The 26352-nt window shown below is 39.3% G+C and overlaps 2 protein-coding genes across 24 annotated transcripts in view; one reads left to right on the top strand and one right to left on the bottom strand.

Annotated features, from left to right (window-relative positions):
• LOC110381336 (voltage-dependent L-type calcium channel subunit beta-3) overlaps positions 1-14833 on the top strand; it is a 132017-nt gene extending 117184 nt beyond the window's left edge. For 9 of the 21 annotated variants that reach the window (XM_064035141.1, XM_064035138.1, XM_064035144.1 and 6 more), the window contains 11 exons: positions 2176-2292; positions 3627-3746; positions 4289-4481; positions 6064-6084; positions 7336-7549; positions 7952-8075; positions 10734-10874; positions 11388-11555; positions 11855-11945; positions 12709-12774; positions 14222-14833. In XM_064035141.1, coding sequence (XP_063891211.1) covers positions 2176-2292; positions 3627-3746; positions 4289-4481; positions 6064-6084; positions 7336-7549; positions 7952-8075; positions 10734-10874; positions 11388-11555; positions 11855-11945; positions 12709-12774; positions 14222-14532 — 1566 coding nt within the window. In that variant the 3' untranslated portion in view covers positions 14533-14833. The other 12 variants (XM_064035139.1, XM_064035150.1, XR_010276558.1 and 9 more) reach the window with 11 other exon arrangements.
• A 1417-nt stretch (positions 14834-16250) lies between these two features.
• The window catches only part of LOC110381433 (uncharacterized), a 98600-nt gene continuing 88498 nt past the window's right edge, over positions 16251-26352 (bottom strand). For 2 of the 3 annotated variants that reach the window (XM_064035243.1, XM_021341776.3), the window contains 3 exons: positions 19528-19784; positions 17956-18133; positions 16251-17524 (listed from right to left, as the gene is read on the bottom strand). In XM_064035243.1, coding sequence (XP_063891313.1) covers positions 17219-17524; positions 17956-18133; positions 19528-19784 — 741 coding nt within the window. In that variant the 3' untranslated portion in view covers positions 16251-17218. Of the gene's footprint in view, positions 17525-17955; positions 18134-19527; positions 19785-20996; positions 21150-26352 lie in introns of those variants that run through there. The other variant, XM_049852137.2, reaches the window with a different exon arrangement.

The following is a 26352-nucleotide window of genomic DNA, read 5'->3' as shown; positions in this document are numbered from 1 at the left end:
TAAAAAAGGAAAAGGAACTGCCTTACAATTTTAAAAAAATGCCAGAAATAAGTCCTGGCAGCGTTCTATTTTCAAATTCAAAAGAGGTTCAATCAACAAGAAGGTTCTATCTTCATTTTTTTTATTAGTTAATCGACTAAATGACTTTATCGAGTTATTATTTAAGTGGTGGCGCTACGTACTAGCCCCAAGCATGTCTGTCTGATTTCCGTCTGTTTGTGTCGCATTGCATGCAGTCGGCACGACTCACCATCGACAAATGACAAGCTACAAGCCCTTGGTAAGACACCTGTGTTTCTTTCTATACGCTTGTCACCTGTGCTGTCCTTAGTTTTTGAATGTACGTCGTGCAAGGAAAATTGTAACTAAAGCTTAGCCCTCCCATGAGATTGTACTATATCGAAGATTTTTACGAGTACCTATACTTGATACGACCGTGAAAAAGGGTGCCAATTATGTAATTTATATGGAAACGAATTAGTTACAATTTCTTTGCCAGTTCCAGATGTCTTTTCAACAAGACGATTAATGTTTCCAAATTGTGATTTGCACACCAGATAAACAGTGTTCATTTACACACCACGTCGGAGTATTACACATTAATTACTATTTTGAGTATATGTAAGTTTTGTCAAAAGTAACACAAAATAAATAGACTCGGAACAGGAAATTATTTTCAGATCAAACTAAGATGGACAATGATCTGTCACTATTTACGCAAAAACGACTGAGCTGTTTTGGGTGTAAACCACCCATGCGAGTAGCTGTTAGAGAAGCTGAGTAGAGAATCCACAATTAATTAATAGATTTTATACAAGTTATACAAAAAACCTGCTAGATATGCAAAATGTTACTAATCCTGTTTTTCTTCGTAAAAATTATAGCAATAGTAGATAAAAACTGCATGATTGCTGCAAAGCGTTGCGGGTATGCGCGCGCCGCTCGGCTCTCGTGCCAAAATACTTGCACTACTTATGGATTGGTTCAACTATAACTGACAGTTTTGTTTCACCAAACTTTGTTGGTTGTTTTGTAAACCTTATATTTATAACCGGTTGACGCATTTTGAATTAATGTCAAGTTTAAATGGTTTAAAAGTCCTTCGTAAAAGTCATTTGAAAAGTGTACAGCTTTTTAAACGTCTGCGCACCTTTTGTCCAGATCAATTATATATTATTATAGGTCTTTATCGCTTGTATTCAAAGATCAATTTATTGTAGGTCTAAATCGGAATTTTGCAATGAGAACTATTTGTTTGGTCAGTAAACAAGCAAATGTGGAAGTTTTCACGACTGCCTTTGATATAGGAAGACGTGAACGACTGAGCTTAAACACATGTTTGCTAAATACGTTACATAAAACAGATTGATGGCATTTTCAGATGTGAAAAAATATTTTCATTATATGCTGCAGCTATTTTGTATGCAGGAGTAGAACTGGGCTTAACATATTTGCATTCTTCATACCTAATCTCACCCCAAGTCTTTCATACTGTCGTCTATCGGACCTACCACTAACGTCTAGTAACCAATCACTACTCTGGGAGGAATTTGATAATCTGTGATACCAGTCGTCATAACCTTCAACATCCTATTTAGTTATCGCTAAACCGTGAATGGCTTGCGTTAAATGGTACCAACCATGCAATAAATCAAAATCTGTCGGTACAGACTACTGCAGATATAAAACTCTGGAACCATTCCAAAAGTGTCAATGAGACCTTGACCTCTGGTAAACAAATTATGTGGCGGAGATAGGGTTGTAGATTGAATTTCTGATACTTTATGTGTATGAGCTGATATTCTAGCTTTTGTCTGCATCTTGGCTTCTTAGGACTTTGAAGATTCAGGCACAATAGGCGAATATGTGATGGGCTCTCAAAGCTAAACTAAAAGAACATAGATACCCATCTATGTTCCCATTTAGTCATTTTTTTTCACTGCGAGAGGAGTAACTTGACAAAATCCAATGCTAATTGTCGGTTTGGTTGTAACATTTGAAATTACTGCTGTGGAAGAAAAGGCACTTACTGGTAGCATAAAACTTTGTCATAGGTAATATATATGGAATACTTACAAGTGGCTGGATTTACACCAATTTTAGTTCAACACTTAGGCTAACGTTACTCACAAAGCAGTTTTTCAATTGTTTAACAGTTTCATGTAAATGTTGCAGGGCTCAGCAGATTCGAACTATTCGCAACCATCGTCGGAGCTGTCGCTTGACGAAGACAAGGAGGCGCTGCGCCGCGAGAAGGAAGCGCAGGCTATCAAACAGCTGGACAAGGCACGGGTCAGTTCATACACATATTATATTGGTTAGGGAGACTTGACGAAGACAAGGAGGCGCTGCGCCGCGAGAAGGAAGCGCAGGCTATCAAACAGCTGGACAAGGCACGGGTCAGTTCATACACATATTATATTGGTTAGGGATACTTGACGAAGACAAGGAGGCGCTGCGCCGCGAGAAGGAAGCGCAGGCTATCAAACAGCTGGACAAGGCACGGGTCAGTTCATACACATATTATATTGGTTAGGGATACTTGACGAAGACAAGGAGGCGCTGCGCCGCGAGAAGGAAGCGCTGGCTATCAAACAGCTGGACAAGGCACGGGTCAGTTCATACACATATTATATTGGTTAGGGATACTTGACGAAGACAAGGAGGCGCTGCGCCGCGAGAAGGAAGCGCAGGCTATCAAACAGCTGGACAAGGCACGGGTCAGTTCATACACATATTATATTGGTTAGGGATACTTGACGAAGACAAGGAGGCGCTGCGCCGCGAGAAGGAAGCGCAGGCTATCAAACAGCTGGACAAGGCACGGGTCAGTTAACATCCATATTATAATGATTATGATTATTATCCTGGAACGCAGGGTAATGTTAGCTCTGGCAGAATATAGAGATTAATAACAGTGTTCAATTCACAATAACTCATGTGTATCATTTTTTTAAGTACATTGTTAGAAAAGACCTCATACAAAAAGGGCTATGGCCATTCTTTTTCACTTCTAGGTACTATAAATCCGATGGACGATTTACAAGATTTTATTTGAAAGTAATGAAATGCCATATTGGTGTCTTAACAACTGTTTTTCGGGCATATATTGAAGTGCCTCTTCAAGCACATCCTTTTGAAAGTTATGCATATGACTCAGCAGTTAACTTGATTTGACTTAACAATGAGCAATTAAGCACATTGCTTTCATGAGGGTAACTAAGTGTAATGGAGCAGCCACAGCCAATCATACGAAAATTTACGAAGCATAAGCATAACATATATGCAAAATCGAAAGTGTGTGAAAGACGATATGGCTGTATAGAAGCTTACTTATGGAATGACGTCAGATAGAAATTGGGTTAAGAAGGATGATGATAATGATAACATTTTTACTCAAACATCATCTACTACTTCCCAACTATGTTGTGAGTCCCAGTGTTTTACATAGAGCGACTGCCTATCTGATCTACACAACCCAGTTGACAGGGTACCTAACTGTTACCCAGTTACCCCGTCAACCCAATACCTCTTGGTAAAGACTGGTTGTCAGACCTTCATGCTCACAAACATTAGCTATAAAATACAATATGTCGGATACTGGAAGCTGTAACATCATGTTCCAGGAGAAGCCAGTGGCGTTCGCGGTGCGCACCAATGTGTCATACGATGGCACCGTGGACGACGACTCGCCGGTGCACGGCAGCGCCATCTCCTTCGAGGTGCGCGATTTTCTCCACATCAAGGTACGTCGTTTTCTGTATTTCCTCTTTATCTAAGTGCTTTTGCTATTAGCCAATTGGTAACTACACCGAATGTACACCAAAGTTTTTGGGGGCTTTTGCCATAACAGGTTTGACATTTGAAAGAGTAATCAGCATGTTTGACTTTTTACTATCCTTTTAGGACCACCTTTCAACGGTCACACTCCATTCTCAATAAGCTCCAGCAGATAAGATGTAAAGCAAACAAAGGATGTTGTTAACCTATTGATTAAGCTATTGAAAGTTAATAAGAATGAAAATATTCTCCTCAACAAAAAGAATCACCATTTCAGTCTATTAGGTCGGCAATACACGGACCGCTTAAAGCAGTCAGGGGCGACAGCTTTAATGGGATGGGATTCATCTTTTATGGACATACACGAACCGCTCGAGCAGTTGCAAATGATTCGGGCGGTCGACAGCTTGAAGCTGTCGTCCCTGACTGATTCAAGCGGTTCGTGTTTTGCCGGCCTTACAATCCATTGTGGAGTGTCATAACTGACACATCAATGTACGTTTTCCAGGAGAAGTACGACAACAACTGGTGGATCGGGCGGCTCGTGAAGGAGGGCAGCGACGTGGGCTTCATCCCGTCGCCCGTGAAGCTGGAGGCGGTGCGATCGGGGCTGGGCGCGCGGCGCTACCCGCGGCCCGCGTCCGCCGCGCCGCCGCCGCACGCGCCGCCCCTCTCCCGAGGTAGCACCCCCCCCACGCCCGGTACGTCATCTGCCATACCCGCCGCCACACCTGCACACTGGTCAACGCTCGAATACTAGCTATCCATTTTGAATTTTAAAAAGAAAAAAAAAAACTAATAATATAAATTATATTTTCGATTTTGTGATAGTCGAATAATTATTCGATTATTTAGTCGATTCAAAATCGATAGTTGGTGATTCGAGACGAAGCTGTTGCAATGGAAATTGAAACATTTCGAACTGGAATGAGTTTGGATTTTCATTGGTTTATTGAAATATCCCAATAATCTTTATGATCCAAAGAATACTAAATGAAAACATTAATTATTTAAAATTTATTAAATAAGACAATTATCATCTAAAATGATTAATTGGGATATTGTAAGCAAGAGTGACCATCTGCCTAAAGCTTTTTCATGCACTGGATAAAAAGGCATACACTACTTTATTCGTTTTTAAAAGACTAATGGGTTCAAGGCTCATTCCCGAAGGTATAAGGTTTTGATGAAACGTAATTATGTTTAACTTTAATTCTATTTTTTTTTTTGAAATTATCCAAAAATATTTGCGTTTTATGTTTAGTCATAATTTAATGAAACCAGTATTGATTTGGTTTAAAGATAAAACTATGTTTACTTGTACCTGTACTTGTATTTGGCTGTACTATCTAATGTTTTGTTATACTCATAATTATATGTATTTATTTATTTTGTATGTATGTCGTTTTATCTAGTGTCTGTAACGTACAACGCAGTTGTTTGTCTCTCTCTTTTTACATCGTCTTGCTCTTTCTAACACTCTGGTCTCGCTGTTTCGAAAATAATGGGCTTTTAACCGAAAATCTTCAAAATTAACAATTATATTAAAAAGCAAGACGATTATACTTACTGTAGTTCGTGATTCGGTGTTTCAATTGGCATCTTTTTTGTAAATATTAATTACTAAAATTATTTAACATAACTGCACTTCGTCGCGAAATATTCTTCTTCTACCTATACCTACATTATTTATTTCTTATTTACACCACATTTATTTTACATATTTCAATAGCAGAAACTCTCTAAGAAAACATAATTTAAAATTTTACATTACACTTCTTTTTTTATAACTATTGGAAACGGTTATGTAATAAGGCGCACAAAATTCGTTATTTATCTAGCAACAAAATTATTACTTTAGATACAAACAAATGTTTACTATATTACTAGTATATGGTATGTATAACTGCTTTGTACTAGCCATTCATGATCACTCATCAAATCGGTGGAATTTGCCGGAATTTCCTGGTCTTAGAGATGTACCGATTATTGACTCCTAGTCGATTAGTCGACTATTCTCTATTCGATGGTTAGTCAATTCGCTCAACACAAAGCAAGTATATAACCTATATTTATTTAATAATAATCACAAATTATTCTTAAATATTATACTATTATACTTATTGTATATTTTTTAATCTAAGATCGAATCGACTAATCTGTTGACGTTTAAATACCGAAGGGTTTTTGTTCTCGAGATCGAATAATTCGAATACTCGGCCAGCACAATAGTCGATACATCGAATAATGTGTATTTCGCACTCACGTTTGCCACATTTTCAGATGTGCCTTCGTTCGATCGAGGTAAGCTCACGCACTCATCGCTCGACACCAGGAAATGTCGTAAATTTTCACCTCTATTAATATATCTAGATGTTATCCGAGCTCGTTTGTATTATAAATGTTTTATTATTTTATGGAACACCCCAATTTGAGTCCAGTAAATTGATTTTCGCCCCCTACTTAAATGACCCGGTAAAGAGTAATTTTTAAAACTAAAACCAAACTCATAAGTTAATATTGGTAGAAATATTGAGAATAAGGTTCTTAATACAACTGACTTCTCAATATATTTATTCGATATTTGCTACTGTATCCCCGTCTCTGTTAACAGAATTTTGAAATTAAAAGTTTTAGTACTTTTGTTCGAGATTGTACACCGTTGCCATCCCACATTACATTATGCATGAAACCTCTATTATTAATTTATCTATTTTAATATTTTTCTTTAATATCTCTTGGTGTTTTACAGGAACGTTATAGCTATGTTATGTTTTATTTGTTTATGGTATGGTTATTGGTTATATTTTGGGCAGTTACTCGTGAGATGACGCTTTTGAATGTGGTCCGAAAGTCTTGAATATTTTCTGTGTTTAAATACACAGTAGAGGAAAAATCGGGTCTGGGATAATGTGACAAGAGATTAAATTTTGAAGAAACTATACTTTGACTAAAAGTAGGACAAGACAATATAAATGCCTTGATTAGAAAGCCACAAAGAGATGCAACTTTACCACCATGGCAATGTAAGGTGAATAATGTCACCTAATCCTAATTATGGCTATTATACGAATACAATGTTCTGAGGCGTATTTATGGAAAAATATACTCGCTATGCCTGTCCTTCAGACTTTTAAGTCTTTAACATTTCAATTCTAGTAGGGATAATCTTTTTCTTACTTCTTCTAGTTAAAATTGAGTTATTTTCCTCTACTCTGTAACCTGGGATGTTTTCAATTATTGGTGTTGTCTATGTGTATCGTAGCAGATATTTTTCAAAATAATGTGTTGTGTACCTTGAATGAAAACTTTGATTTGCTCCTTATTGCTACAGCCCCAAAATATATAGACCTTGTTGTATCGAAGAGAGCATGTTAGCTTTAAATTTTTTATTTGAGAGTTTTGAAAACACAGTAAGTAATTTTAATGTTTCGGTGTTTGATGAATGGTACTTAACAGCAAACAAAACCAAAAGGATGGTATACAAAGAAACAGAAGCTTAGGTTAGACGTTTCTACTTTGTATCAGTCACTGATTATTCCCCTGGCTCTTTAGGCGAGGAGTCGGACGGCGCGGGCCGCGGGCGGGGCGCGGGCGGCAAGGAGAAGCGCAAGCCGTTCTTCAAGAAGGCGGAGGCGAGCACGCCGTACGACGTGGTGCCGTCCATGCGGCCCGTCGTCATCGTGGGGCCCAGCCTCAAGGGGTACGAGGTCACCGACATGATGCAGAAGGCTTTGTTTGATTTTCTCAAAAGACGCTTTGAAGGCAGGTGAGGGTGGTATCTTTTTATTATTTGTTGTCAGGTGGTATAAGTAGTTTTCAAGTTTTTTGTGAGCAATGCTCGAGGCCTCGATAAATTGGCTCGGATCGCAATATTGGATCCGCTTAGAACTAATTGGCATGTGTAAACTATTTTTTGACTGAAATATTCCTTTTACCAATACAAATGATCGATCAGTCAAAAGTATTTCAAAATTAACAAACCTAATTGGCATACCATTTTCAAATCTGACTAATCCAAATTCTAAATTGACTAAACCCGTTCGGTACTAGAGAACCAGCCTAAAGGCCGGCGCAGACGGCCGCTAACAATTTATTTCAGAGACCGGCACCGACCTAAAGCTAACACAACTAACAACTAACAGTTGACCAAACGGGACTAACATTGCAGGATAATAATAACGCGCGTGATGGCCGACATATCTCTCGCGAAGCGCTCTCTGCTCAACAACCCGTCGAAACGAGCCATCATGGAGCGTTCCAACTCGCGGTCCACTTGCCTCGCTGAAGTGCAGGTATGTCGTGTTGCAGGATCATCATCACCCGCGTGCAGTCCGATATATCATTGGCCAAACGGACGCAAAACGCGCCAAAGAAACCGTTCGTAGAGAGGGCCGGTAACAGGACCAACTGTTTAGCCGAGGTCCAGGTGCGATTTCATTAGTAGGTAGCTGTGGTGTTGTGGTTTGAGGCACGTGATGTCGTGGGCGTGTTTGGAATGAGTGGACCCGAGGCTAGGTCGGCCACCTCTCAGTCACGGTACGAGGCTGAGCTTAGGAGCACCTAGAATTTAGCGGACCTCCGCGACTTTTAGGGAGCGTCTTTTGGATATGGAGCAAAATTTTAGTTTTCGTAAAACACCAATTTTCTCAAGCAGTTTAAGTCCTTTGTCGGTCTTCCGCAGTCGTAACGTTAGTCCACATTTTGTTATTAGACGCCTCTGATCAAAGTCCTGCAAAACGAAGTGTTTTTGATCAAATAGACAAATCACTTAACAACTTGGCACTAGTTAGAATAATATATTAAACTTTAGCTTTTTTTCATGCCACTTATAAAATATACTTTCATTTCTCTAGATTTAGTCACATTAGAATATAGTCAATTTTAGTACTACGCTCGCTCGATCCAAACATGCTCATATGGTATTTATTACATAATAGTTGATTATAATTAGTGACTAACAAACACTCCTTAACTCATCCATTTAGTTAGATTAATTAATTCTAAAACTAAGTAACTAATCAAACTTAGGTAAATAAATAAATAAAAGTAAAAATAGTCCTCCTTTTGACAGTTCTAGTAAAACATTTAAGCGTTGCATCCTATCCTATTGTAATCTAATGATTCCCTGAATCCTGAAACAAACCTGTTATTAGAAGTTTAGAAGTGTAATTTGGTGTTTAGGATTATACATTGGTTGATCAATCCGAGGGAGATTTAGATTATACATATATTTGACTATTCTGCTGATTACAAAAAAAAAACAATCATTGTTTTAATTGTCTGTAATAATTCACCTCGAATGATTTCAGATGTTTTAATTTTACTTCGGAAACATATGGGAAGGCACTCGTATTTTTCCAGATCTTTTTTCCTACCAAATGTCACACTTATTAGTAATGCCTATTTGCCCCAGTGTTAAAAAAATCCACTTGTGCACACACAAAATGAAATTAAATAGTTTACAGTATTTTTGCATCAGAGTGGGCAAGTATTCAAAATTATTTTATTAATATTGTCTGAAATGAGCTATGACTGACTGACAGATACTCAACATAGGGGTTCCTTTTAACACTTATTTTTACAGAAACCCAAACATTAGGTAGACGAGTTGATCCTCTCCTAATAACCATAAAAACGTTAAGTATGTACTTTATGAGGAGTGTTGCATGAAATTATTAATATTACAAAGTCACTAAAATATTATCATTTGCATTGCCCTGCCTCTGCGCTTTGACAATTTTAACACTGGCTCCACTAACCAAAAAAAAATCGCATCACTACTCCTAAAAAAATAGCGTAGTTTTAGATGAGTAGATCCAAAATTCTTTGATTGGTCAAAGTGTGGAGGTACACTCGCGAGCAAAAGTGTTTATGCTCCAATAATATCTGACCATCAAACGATACCTATCTATTATATTTTGGCGGGTACGTCTTAGGGACTCACTTTTGTCTTTGATACTTCGGTTTTTTGTATACTACGGTACTTTACTTGACTGCAAAGTTATTCTTTACTTCTTGTGGGTCGGAAGTACCTACTTGTGAAATAGGCATTATTTAAGATCGCGACTTTTTGGTTAGATATTATTGTCTGTGCCTACAAGCTTTTGACTGCCGCTGGTTATAAATTGTACAATGGATAAAAAACTTAAAATCGTGAATGTTCAATGTTTAGAGTGTTGTAGTATTTGAAGTAAAAAAAATATATTAGGACAATTTGTAATAGTCTGTGAAAGCATGACTCAGATTGAAATTAGTTAATAGATTAGGTACAAAATTTCGTGTTAAGGAATGCATTTTTTTATCCGTAGGTAGTTTGATGTTAGAACGTTTTTAGACGTATTTAGTATCAATTTCGACCACATTTGTAAACTATTAAAACTAGAAGTTCTATATTGTCTTTCGTTGTTTAATGCTTAGTCCCTCGAGCGTCCCTTTGCAAATAATAATTATGGAATTAAACCAGATTCCGATTTACCTTGACGAAGGTTTCGTATAATTAATAATAATAAGATGATGTCAGATAATATTTGGGACGTTACGAGTAGCATTTTGTGAACGTGCATTATTTTTAGGAAATTACGCGCGTATTGTGAGAGCAAAAAAATGCTGCTTAGCAATATCTATAACTGCATATTTGTATGTGTAAAATCTTGATGCGCTTATGTGGCCAATTTTCGATCTAAGAGAAATAAGATTTATTTATTTTTAGAAATCAAGATACAAGTTTACTCAAAATATCCCCATATCGTTTTATACATAAAGGTTTTCACTTTAAAAATTACGAGCAAATATACATTATTATGTCAGGTAGGTATAGATACCTCTGCTTAGCCCTTCAAGAAAAGAAGAGACCATAATACTAAAGAAACTAACCTCATTTTTCATCAACTAATTTCTCATAGACATATCAACAAAAAACAATGAATAAAGTGGTTTTTGTTTGTATCCAGGCTGAAATCGAGAGGATATTCGAGCTGGCTCGGACCCTTCAACTCGTGGTGCTGGACTGTGACACCATCAACCATCCCTCACAGCTCGCCAAGACTTCACTGGCTCCCACCATCGTGTACCTGAAAATATCCAGTCCCAAGGTTGTATTACTTGAGTCTATCCACACTTGCGCCAAACTCCCTGAATGAAACTTCAAGACCACAAGAAAAAATATTTATTATTATCCTTTATCGCACCCACAAATATATTTAAATAGAAAAAATGAATGTAAATATATACACAGTAGAGATAAGTTATGTACAGGCGAGCTTTTAACTCAGAGTTTGATTCTCTAACAGCAAACCTTAGAGCGATAGAGAGATGCGATTTAAAAATCCTAAAAGCAAAAATGTATCTACCACTCAATAAGTCGTGCGCCATAAGCTGAGCCATACATAATCTCTCAGTTCAAATGTGTACTTTGCGAACTATTAAATAAGATCTACGATAAATTAACGTTTTGTACCGAAATATATGGACGACCTTGTCAAGGGACCTCAGAAAAGAGAAAAACATTTGTGACTGCAGTTCTAGTTTGTGGTTTATCTCTTTTAGGCTTAAGATGTATGTTGTTGGTGCTCCTAACTACAATCAGGTGTTGTCTGATGCCGCAGGTGCTACAGCGGCTGATCAAGTCGCGAGGGAAGGGGCAGACCAAGAACCTGTCGGTGCAGATGGTGGCTGCAGAGAAGTTGGCGCAGTGCCCGCCTGACATGTTCGACGTCATCCTCGATGAGAACCAGCTCGAGGACGCTTGCGAACATATTGCTGAATATTTAGAGGTCAGTTTATTATTCTTTGTGGTCATAATGGAAATAGAACAATGGCCACAATTAGAATCGACTAGTGTCAGATCAACAATCTAAATAGTTTTAGAACCTGCAATTCACTTAAGAAGCAACCGAGGCATTATTAGGAGTAGTAAAAATGCGTTTCAGTATTCTTTAATGCCCAAGAAAAGATTACCAGATGGCACGTGTTCATATGATTTCCAAAGATGACATGAGATTACCAAATGGACCCCTTTTGTATCGCAAACCTGCTTCTTCAGAGAAGCTAACCCGTGGTATTTGGTCTGCAGGCGTACTGGCGCGCGACGCACCCGCCGGTGCCCGAGGAGGCGGCGCCCGCGCGCGCGCTCACTCGCGCGCACAACGCGCACGCCATGCCTGGTGAGCGGGGAATAGGGGGACACAGATACATACAGATACAGCTCGTCTGAGCTAAGGTGATGCACCCCATACCGCATTTTAAGGCGTTTGAATTTTGAAAGTAAAAAGTTGTTTTAAGGAAACTGACGTTTATGTTGTCGATGTACTCAAACCTATGTATGTCGTGCATCGTTACTGCGGTTGTGGGACGCATCGTTTCAGTTCAGATGAACCATACAATATACACTTTTCATACACTCTTAACACGACTAGCTGACTAAGCTATTGCAAAAGTAAAACTTTTCAATGTTGTAAGAGTAACAATATTAATATTGCTTAATTCTATTCAGGTAATTATTTCATGTCTAAATACGTGGATATTCCGATTCGGACAATATTATGATGTTTGTTCATGCTTAGGTACTTATTCTGATTTGATCCATCATAAATGTAGCGTACGTATATCTTCTTCGTCGACTAAAACAAACAACAGAAACTACTTCTACACTCAAAACACACAAACACATACCAATCTCATCATCTCCCGAGCCTTTTCCCAACAACTATGTTGGGGTCGGTTTCCAGTCTAACCGAATTCAGCTGAGTACCTACCAGTGTTTTACAAGGAGTACCTACCTACCTGACCTCCTCAATCCAATTACCCGGGCAACCCAATACTGGTTTTTACTGGCTTCCACACATACAAATCTATGTAAAATAAATATACCTATAATATGTAAAAATATTGAATATACCTCGTGTAACCGAGTACTGCGATATTTTGATCCCCCCGCTAACACTGGAGGACACCGGGAGAGGTCCGACTCCTATAGCTACGAGAGGGAAAGAGGTAACTAATAACCGTACTACAATGGAGTATATTACACATTTATACTGAATAAACACACCTATATTTTATAGTAGAAAAATTGTGCAAGTATATTTGAATCCAAACAGTTGTAGGAAAAAAATACTTTTTCATTTTGGTCCTCCGCTTGACATCTTTTGGATTCAATGTACAATCTATTTATTTGCTATTGAACTGTGCTTTTTATATTACAGATGTTTATATATTACTTTTATTTAGTAGTCAGCGTATATTTTTCATGTTCATAGTCATTTTTCATATTATCAATCTTTTTTCAATGTCTACTAATAACAGAGGTACAGTCACAGACTAAATTCGGATCCACTGCTCAATTTTACAATAAAGAAAATGGTAAATAAAGTCTGTCACTGTACCTGGTAGTATGTATTTCGCCAATGCCGCGGTTGGATAGCGGCATTCGTGGTGAAGTACCTAGATGTCGTGGTAGATGTTGTCCCCTCCCGCAAGTGGACCGCACACTGACCCTCCTGTTCATTTCAGTACAAGCGTCGGGGCAGGCCCACTAACACCAGGCGAGGACTAAATTCCAGGTGTTTATAGTCACGCACCGGCCCCGTCCAGGTTGCATACAATTTCTAGCGGCCCCCACCCTTCTAACCGCTTCATCGCTTGAGGGTGACGCTTCACTAACACCCCCAGAATCTAGCAGCTGCAACCAGCTGCTGGATTCCGCCGGCTAACAAGTAACTGCGGTTCAGAATGACGCTAACTGTATGCGTTTTAATGAGTGGAAACTAGGGGCGTTGGAATATTCAATTCATGGGGCCCTCTGTACAAAATCTTGGGTGTGGTGAAGAAACTTTCTTTTTTTGAAAATAAATGTTTACTGAATGGAACTTTTTACTCTTTCGTCGAAGACTGCAGAACTTGATCATTGAATTAGTTTCCCTATGACCACGGTACATGGCCATCTCATATACGATTAGTCCTTTCATCGCAACCCGGTCCGCCTAACAAGTCGTCTCGATCAAGCATAAAGCAGCAAATCCATCAAGCAGTAGACCTTCTCAAAGGCAGTAAGCCATAGTCTACAGCCACTGAAGTGAAGTGTTCCGCAGCGTCGCCGATCCCCGCCGCGGCTCAGGTAGTCATCCCGGTCCCGGGTAAAGTGCGCACTGGCGGGGTCATCATGCAGATGTCTCTCGGCCTAGTGTCGTAGCTGTAAGTGTGGGTGCCCCCTCTCGCCCCGGAACTCGTTCCCACTAAGTCCCCCGTGTGCTGTGTGTGCTCTTCGGTCCTAGAAAACCTGGTCGATGCAAAGGCAGGATGGATTTCCAGGGCCGTGATCCTCCTCATGTTTTCAGTTTTTTTGTGTTCGAGTGCGTGTTGGTTTTGAAGGGTTTTGTTTTATTTTGATATCATGTCGATATCCTAAGATCCTTTTACATGTGCACGTTACGGTCGACAGGCGGCAGGTCCCGCGCGGCGCGGCCGGAGCGCCTGGAGGAGGAGTACTACCCGCGCGGCGAGCGCTGCGAGCGGTACGAGCGCGGCTACCCGCGCGACTACCACGACTACGGGCCCGAGTACCCGCGCGAGCGAGCCCACACCGCGCATGCGCCGGCGCCGCACGACGCGTACGGACACGACTACACGCGCGACGCGTACGCGCGCGACGAGTACGGGCGCGAGTACGCGCGCGACGAGCGCGAGCGGCGCCGCGACCGCGACCCGCCCGACGACTACGGGCCCTCGCGCCGCGCGCTCAACGCTGTGTAGTGCCGCGCCGCCCGCGCCGCCCGCCTCGCGCCGCACGCCGTGCCGCGCCGTGCCGCGCTGTGCCGTGCCGTGCCGCATCGCACTGTCCCGCGTCGCACCGTGCCGCACGCCGTGCTGCGTCCCGCTGCGCCGCCGCTGCTTGCGGCAATTGTATAAATTTTACATACAGAACGTAAGAGGGGCTAAGTTTAGTACCGTTAGATATTATCCGTTTCCCATTTTTTGAACATACTCTGTAATTATATTGCATCGTCTGTACTTCATTGTTGCAATCATTTGTAAATAAAATACTTTATATCGATGACTGAATTTTACTTGTTTCTTTGAAAAAAAACCTCGTCCCACATCTATACATATAATAAATCTGTAGAAGAAATTGACAAAAAAAATAGCCAGCGTGTTAAAGGATAACTAACAGAACCCATTTCCATCATTTTTGAAATTTTTGTCTGTTTATCTGTTTGTTTGTGCGCGCATCACGTAAAATCTACGAATTCAATGCAGACAATGCTTATATACAAAAATTCTACGTACTTACTTAGTTTTTGTTTCATCGAAATCGGTTCACTCTATCAAAAGATATGATAGTGAATTCAAGAAGTAAAATATTACGACACGCAATCTGTTTACTTTTGAAAACTGTACATTTGAATTTTGAACTTAGGTACATATATTAGTTGATCGGCCTATTATTATCAATCTTTATACAGAAAATCACACCTTTATAAGTAAATTCGGAAGAAAAATAAAATTTTATGAAAATTGTGTTTAGCCAAGGTTAAAGTAGCTCCATCTGTGGTAAATAAAATACATCAAATGTGTCAAAGGAGCGAGGTGGTAAAAATAATTTACATTCATAGCATTTTCCGTAATTCACCTAATTTAAACAGGGGTGTAATTTTTCAGTTTGCCGTGCCACATCAAAATCCAACTATACTTATTACCTTGATGAAAGGAAAATTAATAATCTAAGCCAAATTTAAAACGGTGCCATCTAAATTGTTTTTTGAACATTAATGTCAAAAATGATGACATTAGTGGAACAATTAATTATCATTTAAAGTTATAGATGGAGTTGTGCATTTTTTTCATAAACATAGTTTAGCTTATCTTCTATCAATATGGTGGCCTAACAAATTACTTTGAATGAGTAGTATTAAGTAGACGTTAATTATTTTTTGTTTGAGTACCAATATTTTGCTTGGAGCGACTACCTATCTGATCTCTTAAATCCAGTCAACTACACAACACGTTATCCATGGTAAGACTGACAGACTGTCTGGCTTCTGATTATGACAGCTTTGTCAGACTCAAAGCATACACACCTATGTAGATTAAAGCTTTTTCCTGTGAGAATTACTTACGCACCATGCGAATTAATTTTCCAAATTGGCTAACTACATAGATCCAGAGATTTCACAACGTCACAAACTTTAGGTACCTACTTCTTTTGTTAAATAGATAAATGGTCACACATCCACAACACAACCTTGATCAATGAATCTGTGCGGCTGCTAAGTAGTTATCCTAATTATACTGTCACGTGAAAGAATGCACCTACGGGATAAGTAGTATTTTGACGATTCTATATTGCCGACCCCGATGAAATTGCGGGCAACGGCTAGTACTTACCTAATTGAAATGTTTAAAGTTTTTGTAATCTGTAGACTTCCATTTGTTTCATGTCGTGCAGGTGGAAGAAATAAAACTTCTTATATCAAAAACATATCGCAGTTTATTACAGACGTGTTTGAAGTAAATTCGATGACTCAACATATCGAGATGGCGCACACCAATGTTGCCATATCAAATAAATTAAACATTAAATCGCGTAACAGTTGTTAAATAAATCTAATTCTTCATAATATTATCGCTCGCGTGCCTCTTTGGTGTCTACTAGCTAAATAATACAATAATTATATACATTCTCATAGAATTACATTTTAATAGTTGCAATATTGTGGACGTTAATACAAGAGAAATTGTTCCAACACCTTCCAAAATATTAACAGAAAATCATACTCCATACAAAAAACCCAAATAGTTTACGTGCACCCACTGAAACTTGTGACAATACATTGGAAGGGAAACAGTTTTCTTCACGGCTTTAAGCATCATTATCGGCTTTGACTTATTTACCATAGCATTTACATAAAGCTATTCATTAATGTTGCCACAAAACATTAAAATGGCAAAAGCTTTAATGATCTTCGACTTGTGACTACTCAACTTCATAGCCTTTTGGCTTTCTTATTACAAAAATATATCTTCAAAATATTCTGGGTCCTTCAGTGACTTACAATTAACTGCCTCGTTAGGGTAATTTACAATCGTTATTGCAACAACTCTTTGGTTTCACACTCACTGAGAACCCTGACTGACAGGCTTTCGGAGTACTATTTCGTTATTTTGGTTCTTACGGCCTATGACGAAGTGGTCTTTTTATTGTGATACAAAATAAAAATAACCAGCTATCAATCACCCTTCACCCTTTTCTCCACTCCATCAGTCAGGGCCCAAAGCTTACACCAAATACCTCAACAATCCAAAATCCATATTTACACTTTACACAAAACTGAACCGTTTTTACACTTCACAAGAGTCGCTTTCTCACTGTTCCGTCTAGGTGCTTGCGGCCTTTGGCGCGGCACCGTAATCGTCTGAACCTGGCTAAGTACACGGCTAGTCAGATATATAGATAGTCATTCTTGGTTTCCCTACAGTAGCTGATGCTGGGGAACTTGTAGACGGGGCTGTATCTTCTCTTCTCGCCTTCAGCTTCGAGGGAGAGAGCTGACAACGCTCTGGAAGGCTCCTCGTCTTCGGAGGGGGTTTCCTCGGGGGTGGGCAGGGTGCGGGGCGGGAGGGGCGGCGCCCTCGGGTTCCGTCGCACCCTGAAGTGGCAGTCACTGTCGGAGGGCCAGGCGCGCTGCACCATTAGGGGAAGGTCGTCGGGGTGTAATTTTCGCTCGTACTCCTGCGAGGGACTGACCTGAAATGGGGAGAAAAGAGTGAATATTAAAAACATTGTATAAAAAGTTATAAAGTAAATTGAACTTAAAATATTGATTAAAAATGAAAAAGATCTATACTTGCAACAGAACTGGACTCATTTCAGCATTTTACCCGAATTCAAGGTAAAAAGTACAGTCGACACATTCAATAAAAGAGGTACTTTGAATTTCATTCTGCTACTTGCTACAAGTACTAGGGAATCAGAAGTGCATTGAAACTAGATATATGCATAAGCGACTTACTTCTTACTTTAGCTAAATAATGTTTTACAATAAAAATAATGGTATTGAAATTGAATCATTGTTTGTCACAAGTACTAGGGTAACAGAAATTAACAGAAGATATTCGCTAAAATCGTATTACTAAGTAATGTCCAATGCAAATCGAATTTCAAATGTCGATACACACCTCATAGAGCGAGAACCTCTCAACACCCTCGTTGGAGTCGTAGCAATGGAGTAGGATGGCCAGCACCTCGTCAGCCGTGGTCCTCTCGCTGGTCAGCAGGCACTTGTACTGCGAGGAAGACATCAGCGCCGAGTCGTAGATCTTGATCAGACCGCCGGGACGCATCTGTAGTGAGAACCTGAAAAATATAGGGAGATTATAAGTTACGCTAATTTGGCTTAAGATCCTACAAATTCTCTAGTAGAAGAACAGTGAACAAAATGGGGAATTACTCTCTCAAATGGGGAAAGTTTCGGTTAGTTTCTCATTGTGTAGTTACTCGAGTGTTTTTTTTTGGTCTGAAAGAGCGATATATCTATCGGTCTATCTAGTTGTAGTGAAGTAGTATCTAGGTGTCTTATTGCAAAAAAGTAGGTAGGTAAGTTGTATTTTAAATCAAAGTTGTTTTTAAAATCAATTCGAGATTGTCAGTGTTCGATTAATAAAAAATGTGCTCAAGAAGGTATAAACAGCGTTTCACAAAATTAAAATTAACAACTAAAATGGTCGACTCTTTGTTTTCCAATTCATAGTTACTCTGAAGAACCTTGCTTACTGAATAGTTCATTCTCACGGTTTGTCTTGTCTAACGAGCAATATACATTTTTTCTCAGTCTCGGAGGCCGTTCTAGCGCTAAAGATAAATATAATTTATTACTAATTATTTCGGTGGGTTGAAGTCTGCATAAAATAAAATTAACTATTGCATATTTTTGATCGTTTAAGCCTCGAACTCCTACTAATGAAAACAATGACATTACAACAACAAATAATAATCCTTGATTTAGTACACAAAAATCTACCCCTTGTTTATTTTGATATAACGCACTCATAAAATATTTCCAAAACGCCTATAAACCTACTAAGGCCCAAGTTTAACTATAGGAATGGCCCATTTACTACTCCATAACAACTCAAGTTAATCCAACAGTATGTACTTTAACTGTCAACACAGAGTAACACGATACATATGGTCAATAAACGCTAAGAGACGTCTTTTCGAAGTTTTTATAATTTTTATTGCCGCCATGTTTACGGGACGAGAATAGCCCGCGTGCCGGAAGAAGGGACATAAGTAGAATCTTTTTTGGTACACCGGGACCACCGGCCCGGTGCAACGGCGATGGCCGAAGGGTTCTGTTGACCGATGCCGGGTTAAAAATATAATTCTAAGGAAAAGGGGTCCTGCTGATTTCGTTGCGGGCTGTGTCAATTGTTTTTGTGAAAATTGGTAAGTTTAGGAGTGATGGAATGATGACATGGTAGTAGTAGGAGGTAAATAACATCGTACTAATGACGTTGCGGTTATATTGCATCATTATTTATTGTAGGTACAATGAAAATGGGAAATCTAGAAGCCATAGGACTTTGATCTAAATAGGAATCATCATCTTCACTCATAGGGACTAAATTATTCAGTAGCCTAGCTCATCATTATTAACAGTCACGAGAAAACTGAACAGTAAACAAGGTTGACCAGTCACGCACACTGCATCAAAAAAAAAAAAAAACAATCACACAAAAAATACTTACTTGGAATACCCCTTCGGATGGCACGCCTGCAAGGCAGCAGGTCTGGCATCGTCATCCAGCACGAGGGTGGTCCTGAGGCCCGCAGCCCTCACTCTGACCTCCATGCTGAGGTAGAACAGCCTCGGGTCTCGGTGCCTCATGCGGAACTTGCTCAGGAGCGTGCCGACCACCTCCTGCGCGCGAGTGCCCCACGTCACAGACAGGGTCTTGTACTCAATGTCTGGCCGGAGACAACGCGCGTATACTTTGATTGTCGTCTGTGGACAAAGAGATTTTATTTATTAGTAACTTGCAATATGCTGTCAACGTCACAGAACATATTTGCTCATAGTCTTAGGACTGATTGTAAATAAACAGCAGGATTTTTTACCAGCGTCTGCTAGTGCACTGCAGAGGACCAATTATTTTTAGGTAATTGTTTTCGAAAGTTATAATGGATAGTCGGTTAAACATTGTCAACCGGATGATTTCCACTGTTGAATGGCCTCCCTTAGTTAGGGTGACACAGGTGTATTGCCACGGTTGGCTGACAGGGAGGTGTCATATTATTATGATCCCTATTAAAATATGGGGCAGGTATTTGGGACATAACGACATTGACAAAATGTAGAAATGTAATGTAACCTTGAATCGTCTAATTCTGCGGAATTAGAAGGCACTGGTAATTAACCTCCCCCATAACAAATTAAACCAGTGCAATATCAGACAGTTTAAAAAATGCTTTTAATAGCTTTAAAAACTGATTGAATAAATCCGCATTTTCACGATAAGACATTGTCGCTGTTGGAGAGATAATCGTTTTTTGCCCGGAGCTTGCGCTGATAAAATTCAAATTTTAGGTCATACATGTAATTTTGAACTGTTATTGATAAGCAAGGCAAACATAACGGACTTCCGTTTTTAAGGAGCAAACTGTGTGAAGTTACTGCTAATATTTATCTGTGTTAACAAAAGATAAATATACAAAAAATCTTGCAAATAAAATTTGACCTCGTCGGTAGAGTTCATGTGAGAAAACCCCTGTCAAATAATGTAATCGACGTTCTGAATTACGTGTCATAAAACAAATAATAATTGAGGAACGAGTAAGGTATTCAATTCCTCAAGGTTTATGAGCTTCAGGTAACACAATAGATGTGCAAAATTCAAGGTATCTACATAAAACCAGGTATAACACAATGCGTGATTCTGAACACTTAAAACTCCGGATGGAAAGACCCAGCAATACTCCTTTCGAAACTTCGTAAAACCGCTAAACAAATCGCAGGCAAAACAAGATAGTCAAGTACAGTAACTAACAACCAATAAAGTTATTATTCCGTGTAACAGAATGCAAAGATTGCAGAATATCCAGTTCCCACGCGAGTTGTTCTCACCGCACAATAAGAACAGAATTACACAAAAAATATGAATTAAAAGCACATCGGATGATTTTCATAGTGATAGATTTAGTGTTATAGATGACTCACGTGGATGTTATGGGGGTGCAGCGCTAGGCGCATGCGCGGAGCCGGGACCGGCGCGAGCGCAGACATGACGTGCGTGCGAGGCGACGCGCGGGACACACTGAGCCTTGAGCACAGAACTGCGCTCTACAGGGGGTTACATTGCAACCAGCTGTCGTTTACTTCCTCATTTTATTGATGGAGGCAGGGAATGTCGAGATTTCTATAGATTCAGGATGTTGGCTGGATCGACATTGATTGGAGTTTGTGTTTCATTACCAAATGTGTTCGTGACTTTCGATGGAGCTTCCGATGAATGATGAAGCTTTGAAGGGTGAATATTCTGATAAGCTAGCATTATCTAATCTTACCGAGGCAGATATATTGGGCGAAATAAAATTGTGCTAATTTACTAGTATTCTTCCAAAAACTGCACTTGATAAGCTTTTATCAAACTCAAATGTCATTCATCCAAAATGCTAACAAATTTTAAATTGCAAACAACAAACTAAATGAAAATCAATTAAAACAAGTATATAGTACAAAACATAGCACTTGCAACAAGACCTGACTTGGCGCCGGAAGCTCCCACCCCCACACAAAGGGTAAGTCGACACCTGTCCCTTCACGGAAACCAAACCGAGGCCCGATCGATGGAACCGAACGCGTACTATTGGGACCGTGTGAATCTTCCAACACATTTCGCAAGTGGCCAGGTGCTTCAAAACCCGAAGATTTGTTAAACGTGGGAGAATTTCCGAAATGATTTAGGACCTCTTCGATTTCGAAATGTTCGGTTTTTTCGAAGGTTTTTGTAAGGAGCAAGATGTTATCAGAAACCAGTATGCAAAAGAAAAGTTCATCGAACTGCATTTTGTTATTAACAATAAAAAGATGACTGTGCAAAATTGTTATTCATGAAAAAATCGCCCAACATGAACCAATTCATTGTGAGAGATCTTCAACTGAACGAGAATCCCAAGAGCTATTGTTCTAAATACCGCGTCCTAAGTTCGCAATATCCTGACAATTTACATACAATAAATACTACACCGAGGATGATGATTATAAAAACCTCATTAATGAAAGCTCTACCGCTTAATCAAAGAAAGCACCGGTAAAAGTGGTCATCTTTCGTCTCCACTGAACTTGAACTGGTGACTCGACGAAGGAAACGCAAAAACTATCACCGGACGGCCCAGGAATGCGGTACTGGCAGCCAAACTTAACCAGCATAAGTCAACCCACGGAAAAAAATAGAACTAAGTACGCTGTAACAAATTAGAAGGCTGTACTTGACAGCTAGCGCCTGCGGTGCGGGTCAGCTTACGCTGGTTAGTGACAGGTTAGAAAATGTGATAAAAAGTTTTATACCTTGCATTAGACATCCTTGTCACAAGGCTATCGGTTATGGCCATTTGTTAGCGCATGCTTGGGTTTTAACGAGCATGCTGTTCAAGTTGTTCGTTCCAATCTCCTGTTCCGCTCCAAACATAAGAACATGTCAAAACATCCGTTCTTCTTTTTCTTTTGTCGGGTGTGATTGTTAGTCTAAGCAGGCAATCGACTTTTCTCTGTCATCATCATATACCTCTACAATAATAATAACTTCGAATTCAATAAATCGGTCTACGGTTTAAAAAAATACTGCAAATTCTAAATACCCACCACTGAGAAAACTCATTCCGCTCAGAAAATATCTGTAATTTCTGTATCGTTCTTACAACAGACATAAAGTAACACCTATTATAAAACAATAAGTCTAAAAAGACCAATAATGGTCGTATGCCTCAAATTGCTCGTAATGTGACCACATCGCCGCAGCGACTCCCGCGCATATAGCTTCAAACACTTGCGTACTGCACGATGCTTTAACATTGTTGTGGTAGTTCATTTGTTAACATGTAGATGGCGTTGTATGCTTAGTATTTGTTGAATATGAATTGATCTTAAGATAAAAAGATGAGTATTTATTGTCGTCGTTAAGAAGTGTCTGGAATTCAAGTTCTGACACTAAATTAAATAAACAGATACCTTTATTCCCAAAGCAGGAAATTCAAGTATACATACAGATAATGGCAGCTGGCCTTTACAAAACTATCGGTAACCACTTTAATATCTATTCGTGACAAGAGCACGTGTTGCTAATGAAACAGTTTGTTCTGCCCACGCGCAGTTTGCTGGGTTAACACCTGCAGTAGGCGTTTTATTGTATCTACAGTTGTTAGGCCGAGTTGAAGGTGTTCTTAGTAATGTAATGTACGCCTACGAATAATTGAATACACATGTTTCAATGTTGCCGACTTGCCGACAAAAGATGAACATCAAGTCCCTGGCTAAACTCTTGCGATTGGCTAAAAAAGGTCCCGAAATCTCAAAAAGAAATTATTGAAATTGAAGTGAAAACCTATTTTAGGAAAGGTTGTGAAAGAAAACAATAATAATTGACGGATTTTTTTATATATACTTGACACTTATGACCTCCCAACAACAAATTTTTCAGGTTAATTTACACCAGAAAATAAAATGATTACTCAGATACCTTCATCATCTGCCTAGCCTTTTCCCAACTATGTTGGGGTCGGCTTCCAGTCTAACCGGATGCAGCTGTGTACCAGGGTTTTACAAGGAGCGACTGCCTATCTGACCTCCTCAACCCAGTTACCTGGGCAACCCGATACCCCTTGGTAAGACTGGTTGTCAGACTTTCTGGCTTCTGACTACCCGTAACGACTACCAAAGATGTTTAAATGGCAGCCGGGACCTACAGTTTATCGTGCCATCCGAAACACGGAAGAACTCAGTATGACAAGATGGTCACCCATCCACGGACCGACCGCGCCAAGCGTTGCTTAACCTTATGATCGATCGATCCGCGCGGCTTTGACTTAGCCACCTTCAAAAACCACTTAATCCAAAATGCATTGTATCGCTAATCTGAGCATCAAAAATATCCAGTACTTTACAATCCGTATTGTAAGCCAAGTTATCAGATGTTCTACTTATTCGTTACGGTAACGGTACTAAATTGAGCAGTACCCTGGGGCCAAACAATCTAATTTAAACAAGACCAACTGCAAACAAACAGGATAATACTTAGTTTTACCGTTAATAGTAATTCGGTGGATGTAATCGGCGACATCGTTAAAGTGAGGTAATAGCAATTTTGTTTGAACGTCGCGGCTTTTTTTGTAACATAATAGTTGTCGAGATGTTTGAATGTAAATGAGATGCTTGTCGATGACTTCATTTCTTGATGATGTTAATACAGTATCTTCTGAATTGGCTTCCTAAGTTACTCGTAGTAAAAAAAATTCTTTAGTAACCAATTCATCAAAATAAAAAGTAGGTTTGGCATGAGTTACCGCCATAGTAATTAATTTTATAACCATCCAGCTTAATTTACTTCATTAGTCCAACAGACACATTAATTATATTTTACGTAAATACTTAATCATCAAAAACGATTACCATAGTATCCAAAGGTCAGTGACACTTACTAAGTATCCCAACTCACCCCAAGAGTTACTCTTTACTCTCACCACTAGCAATTGGTCGGCTACTGTGGTAGCTCGGTAAGTGAGCAAACATCCGCTGCGCAGGCGCAGCCGGGCGCCGCACGCGCCGTCGTCGCCGCCTCAATTAACACGGACAGTCGCGTTTGATACTTTGAATACTTTTAAGGGTTTCATTCAGTGACTCGTTGGGTCGAAAGAACCATACAGAAAAGTATAGTATAAAATAAAATAAAATATATCTATTGTTAAAATATATATATTGTTATTATAAGCGAGGACTTTTAATTGGCTCTCTATCGACTATGACCTCCTTTTTTATTTTGTTTTTGTTTAGCTGTAAGTTCTCCATAGTGTACTAAATAAATAAATAAATAAATATCTAGGTATGTATTTCTGAAAAATCAAAAACATAATAAATTACTACAAAAGTATCCGCAATACTTACTTCCTCTCAAAATAAAAAATATCAAAGGGTGTCATTTCCCGCTAATGTCGTTTAGTAATTTCGTCAAAAAATATGCGCGTTTGAATTAAAGTGACAGTCTAATGTGGGAAATTGGCCAAAATGTTTTCCTGTCCATTACTCCGTCTGGGCGATCGTAAATATGCGGACGGACGGACGGACGGACGGCGGCTAAACTTCATTGAAAACATCACAGTAGCACGCGTTATGGAATTAAGCGATGAGGCTACAAAATCAGCGAGTTGTAACTTATGTTTGACACAAACGCGGGTCATTTAAAAGGACACAAAATTCTTAGAGAGTTCTTAAACGTCACTCTTTAGAAATAATTAAAACATTTTTGTCCTTCGGTACATATTTACATTATGTATTAATTTACTTTACCGATATCCTCGCTTCCTGACCCTACCAATGATCAATATAAAAGTATAGTTTTTAAGTTCATTAGGATTTACAAAATGTACAATGGATTATCTTACAATTCTTATGTTAAACCGCTGACTTCGTGTCGCGTACCACAGGACGCCGCTAAATTGGGCTGAATGAGGTGTGACGCCAAGCCAACAGCAGGAAATTAGGAAATGGGAAGCACGGCTGATCGTGACGGTTTTTGTCCGACCCGGTTATAGACCGGAGCGGCGCGCGTATCCGCCGGACCGGGTCTTACCTAATTATAATTGATTGCACCGATTTGTGGATTACCCGGTGATGCGGGCGAGTGTGCTCACTTGAATCGTGTAAGTTCGGATTATGTTAAGTAATGTTTAATTGTTTATAAATAAGTCATTAGGTTTTCGTGAATTGATCAATTGATTTTTGGGGTTCCTTACCAAAAGGGAGGAACGGGACGGGTTTTCGGTTTTGGAGAGGCGGCACGGATTACTACACTGTAATGTAGATTCCATGCAATGGTGGGACAAAATATGTTATAAATAAATTGCTAGCTATATAATGGCTAAAAAAACTTTATCCCAAATATCATCCTTGAACGACATAAGTTACACGAAAACAATACCATGCTACTATATCCAAAAGCTTATCACAAACTTAAAAAAAAAACTAAGATAAAAACATCGATAAAACTAATAATAGATTCCGACATGCACCAAACGCCCACATCTCTACAACATTTCACGAACCCAATTTAACCCGTAAATTGCTTCAAAACTAATACAGTACGAATTCAAGCATTAAGTTCAGATAATGATAACAGAGCAGTGACAGGTTAATGGCCCATCTTACGGGTTGCGCCCACACTGGCCATAGTTAACCCACTTCTTGCAATTGAGTTTACACGCAATGGTCGATACGATATAGATAAGTTTTAACTTTTAGATATATAAAGTTGTGCTGAAATTGTGATGGTTGATGAATGAGATTAGAAAAACGCAATGGATCT

This window comes from Helicoverpa armigera, chromosome 6, assembly GCF_030705265.1.
Source record: "Helicoverpa armigera isolate CAAS_96S chromosome 6, ASM3070526v1, whole genome shotgun sequence".
Lineage (NCBI taxonomy): Eukaryota > Metazoa > Arthropoda > Insecta > Lepidoptera > Noctuidae > Helicoverpa > Helicoverpa armigera.
This window is presented reverse-complemented; position numbering and strand designations above follow the sequence as displayed.